General features: G+C 36.5%; 2 protein-coding genes across 2 annotated transcripts; one reads left to right on the forward strand and one right to left on the reverse strand.

Annotated features, from left to right (window-relative positions):
- Positions 1–780: 780 nt before the first annotated feature.
- Positions 781–1536, reverse strand: LOC139884122 (uncharacterized). The gene has a single exon (XM_071868194.1). It carries the CDS (start codon positions 1534–1536, stop codon positions 781–783), a length of 756 nt encoding a protein of 251 aa, XP_071724295.1.
- A 476-nt stretch (positions 1537–2012) lies between these two features.
- LOC139884123 (NADH dehydrogenase [ubiquinone] 1 beta subcomplex subunit 7-like) lies at positions 2013–2660 on the forward strand. Its single transcript, XM_071868195.1, has 3 exons — positions 2013–2321; positions 2373–2447; positions 2562–2660. Exons 1-3 carry the CDS (start codon positions 2013–2015, stop codon positions 2658–2660), a joined length of 483 nt encoding a protein of 160 aa, XP_071724296.1.
- The last annotated feature ends 1634 nt before the right edge of the window (positions 2661–4294 follow it).

Raw genomic sequence — 4294 nt, forward strand, 5'->3', positions numbered from 1 at the left:
ACTTCTTTGCTGTGAAGCTCGGTTTCAACCCCTCTATCAGTTATTGCCCCGATGATCGATTTCTCTGATCCATCGCTGATCTATCAAATTAAAGTGACATTAAAAACAATTTTATCTTTGGTTTTATGCTTTTTCCACTGACAATATTTCCTTCAACAAGTTCCGTCGTGCTTTCCAAAAAATTCACATAACAGAAGAAACAAACTTACAAAATTGATGAAATTTACTTAATTGATATTGAAATTATATATAAAAAAGATAATAATAAAGAGAAAACTAAACTAACTTGGTCCTATTATATCTAAATACAATATTACAACTACTCTTCATGTTTGAAAAAACTAAGAATCTCGTCGACCACTAAACTTACTATCCCTTTCTTCTCCTCCTTCTTCCTCCAATTGACATGCTCAAAATCTGATTCAAAGGGAAAATTCTGCCGAGGAATGAAATTTAAATTCCCAATCCCTTCCTTAATGTTAATGTTGTAGAATACTGTACTTGACCTGCTGAAATATTTCAGCATCGCAAAATCACTATTACAAAATGCTATAATTCTAAAGATGCTATAATTCTAAAGCTGGAGTCATTAGAATATTTACAAGTAATGGAGGCTCTCTTTGTCCATAGATTTTGCTGGTAAAACCAAAAGTCGACGATACGGGGATCATCTCTCCTTGCACTAGTGAATCCCAGCTTGCCTTCATAGTCTACGAGACTCGGTCCTTGACTGTAAGAAGACATTCCAGGATTTGGGAATTCAATGAATCTCCAATTCTCTTATTCCACATTATATGCCAAAATATTATCTTTGTTTGTGAACCAGTTACGTGCACCACAAGCTGACACCGGAAGCTTCTGACGTTCATAACAAGATACAATCAGAAGCCCCTTTATCATTTTTCGCGGCTTCCAAAGCCATGAGTCGGAATCAAACACCTGAATCTCCATTGCCAATGGTGACAACGTATTTCTTATTGTAACGATTTTGAAATGCAAATGAGCTTTCGATCTGTAAACTGTCGAGCCAATAAATGGAATGGTAAGCCAAAAATAATCAGCTGGCGGCCAATTAAAATCTGTTAATGATGTATGTCTTGATATAATTTGGTATTGCCGGGTACAAGGTTTGCAGACAGAGTATACCCTGTCGGCTAAATTAGTTCCCACGCAGAGCAATATACCCTGCTTCGTCGATGCTTCTATTACTTTGGTATGTCCAAGATTTTCAGGTAAGAAATCAAAAGATATAATTGGTGGCTTAGAAGATGATATTGAATTTTCACCAATATCACTCGTAGAGACAAACGTGGAGTTGTTTATATCATAATCCTGTGCAATGAATCCACGTACTGTTTTTGTTCTTTGACTGTGAAGATTCAGAAAAGAGGATTCGTATATCCGACTGTTGATTTCTTTTGATAGGATCCTACACTTTCCTAATGATCGCAGCGAAGCTCGCAACAGAATCTCCCAGATTGTGTCCGAAGGAAGACCGACGTAAGAAGACGCAGCAGACGACCACGTCGTCCCCATGTTTTAAAAGCTTTAACTTGATCAGTCTTCTTGAAATAATAATTTCCTATTGGCTACTTCTCAATTAAACCTTTCGTCTTGTATCGTGACTAATTGGCAGATATAGGAATCCTTTTCTTCCTGGACAAGTTTCACGACTTTTGTTTCTATTTGGTCTCTTTCATATTTGGGCCTGTTTCTTAATTTTCGGGCCCAACCCGTATAAGGATTCCATTAAAATCGAATTGTAAAATCTGAAAATCACCCGAATTGATTGGTAAATCAAATGACTGGGTCAGTTGAACCGACCGATCTAACTAATTTTTAATCTTGAAAAGTTACCTGATTTACTGAGCGGTAAAAATTATTTACAATTGTAGTGCAATTGACATCAAACCTTGTTAGAGAGCTGAAAGATCTCACATTCTGATCAGAGAGACCCAAATAAAATCCCCAATTCGCCAATTACCATTCAATCAATCAGCTAAATCGAAAGTATGGAAGTGCCAGGATCGTCGAAGAAGATGATTGCGACACAGCAGGAGATGGTAGAAAACAAAGTCCCAATTCCTTATCGCGACCAGTGCGCTCATTTGCTGATCCCGTTGAACAAGTGTCGTCAATCTGAATTCTATCTCCCATGGAAATGCGAGAACGAGCGTCACGTTTATGAGAAGTGCGAGTACGAGCTTGTCATGGAGCGTATGCTTCAGATGCAGAAGATCCGCGAACAGGAGGCTAAGTTGAAGCAGACCCAGAAACAAGGAGGCGCCGCCACCATCGGTCTTGCCCCAACCACCGCTAATGTTTGACAAGGTTAGTTATCTCCTCTGTTGTTTGGATAAAAAACTTTTTAGTGTGATTTTAGAGTTAATTTGATGTTGGGTCTTCTTAATTGGGGGATTTTATCACCGCTAGTTATTGTTTTCCCTGTTAGTTTTGAGAATTAGAGGATTGAATTCATAAAATTGTTTCTCTCTGTGTTTTGCTAGCATAGGAATTGTTTGCATTGTTTGTTCTAGTTCCCCTCAAATGAAAAATGTTAGATTTTTAAGGAATCACTTTCAGTATGCAAAAGGAAAATGGCGAAGAAAGCCACATCTAACTTTCGAGTTTATGTGATAGCCAAATCTCCAAAGTTGTAATTTAACCTCAATCCTCAAAGCAAGTATTCTTAACTTAACAACGGATCTTCTACTTTTTATGTAGCTAAGATCACTTGAAGATTGCTTCTTCTTCTCATCATTACTTGCTTTGTACTGTTTCTTTTATTGTTCCCAGCTGAATGAAAGGATTACCTTCTGCCTTAGCTTATATTTTTTTTGGTTCATTATCCTATCACCTACCAAGTAACCTGTTTAGTCTAGCAGCCGGCCAAGTGTCATTACTCATTAGTTCTTAGCACGCAGTTCAAATATGGGGTAAAATGTCTCAAATTAAAGCCAGGAGCTAATCAAAGACATTCCATCGTTTGTTGTCCTTTTTGGTAGAGTTTGTCAGGATTTGAATTTTCCTCTTTTGTGCTAGTGATTGGAATCTAGGAAAGATAAATCTGTTCATGACTAGGTTTTCTGTAATTGATAACTCTTTTGAAGGAGTGTTTATGCCCGTGGGAGGACTTGAGGCATGAAGAAAGAGATTGATGGATGCTAATGATGCACTAAAGACTTATTCCAATTTTTTTTTGCAATGAGTAAACGCCGCGTGTCCTATTTTCATGATTTTCAATGTTGTAGTTGGCAAGTGCAAATGAGTTTCTAAGTTGAATCTGGAGATATAATTCAAAATAAAAGAGAAAATGAAAAGTTGACTATTCAAATTGAGTTTTGGTCGGGGATTATGATATATAAAGCTAGCAGTCTCTCCTCTCTTTACGGTTTTGCTGATGACAAGTTTTTCTTTCTTACAGGAAGCATAAATCTGGTGTATGTGGATGATTTATGTGTTTTGCACCTTTTGATCTCAAATTATTTGATGCAATTTGTCATGTCATAAGACTGAATCATATGTAAGACATCTTTTGTTTCTGACGGTTACAGTACTGCGTCTGTGTTGATGTAATAAAATAACTTCTCAATGAATTTCACTTATTTTCCTACATGTATTTACCTTTCATGATTTCAAGAGGTTTTATTATGCATAATATTAGTTTATATCACTTATTTGCCACCGCAGTAGTTAGTGGTAAACAAAGAAGACACATGACGGAGAATATAATATGTCCTGACAAATGGCTAGGTCCGGGTTCAGAATGGACGGCTCACGGTTCTTAAATTTATGGAATCTAATCGGAACCTTGAAGTTTTCAAAGTGGCGGTTCCGGATTATGTTCCGGTTTGGTTTCAGCTCAGTTTTGAAACCGGAACTGTGGTTATCGGTTCGGTTCGATTTTGACTCTATTCGGTTTTGAAACTGGAGAGCTAATTCGGTGGTTCATCTTGAAAACTTTAAATCCAACAATTTGTCCAAAAAGGTTTTGGTTGTGTAGTTGAATCGGTTTCTTTCGGTACACAGATAAGATGGGCTGAGCCCAAATTAACTCTCTTGTCGGGCTGATTAAATTGTACAAAAAATCTTATTTCAAGAGCATTATTTTTTTTTTTTTTATTAAAAGAGCATTATTTGATTAAATTACGAAATTCATTTAATAAAATATTGGACTCGATTTTGATCTTAATCATATAGTTTATCAGTTCATTTTTTATTCCTAAGGGAACTACGAAAAATCAAACGAGTACTTCCCGGAATAATACGTATACCTAATAATTCAACTGATTTG

Source organism: Rutidosis leptorrhynchoides, unplaced genomic scaffold (assembly GCF_046630445.1).
Source record: "Rutidosis leptorrhynchoides isolate AG116_Rl617_1_P2 unplaced genomic scaffold, CSIRO_AGI_Rlap_v1 contig505, whole genome shotgun sequence".
In the NCBI taxonomy this organism is placed as follows: domain Eukaryota; kingdom Viridiplantae; phylum Streptophyta; class Magnoliopsida; order Asterales; family Asteraceae; genus Rutidosis; species Rutidosis leptorrhynchoides.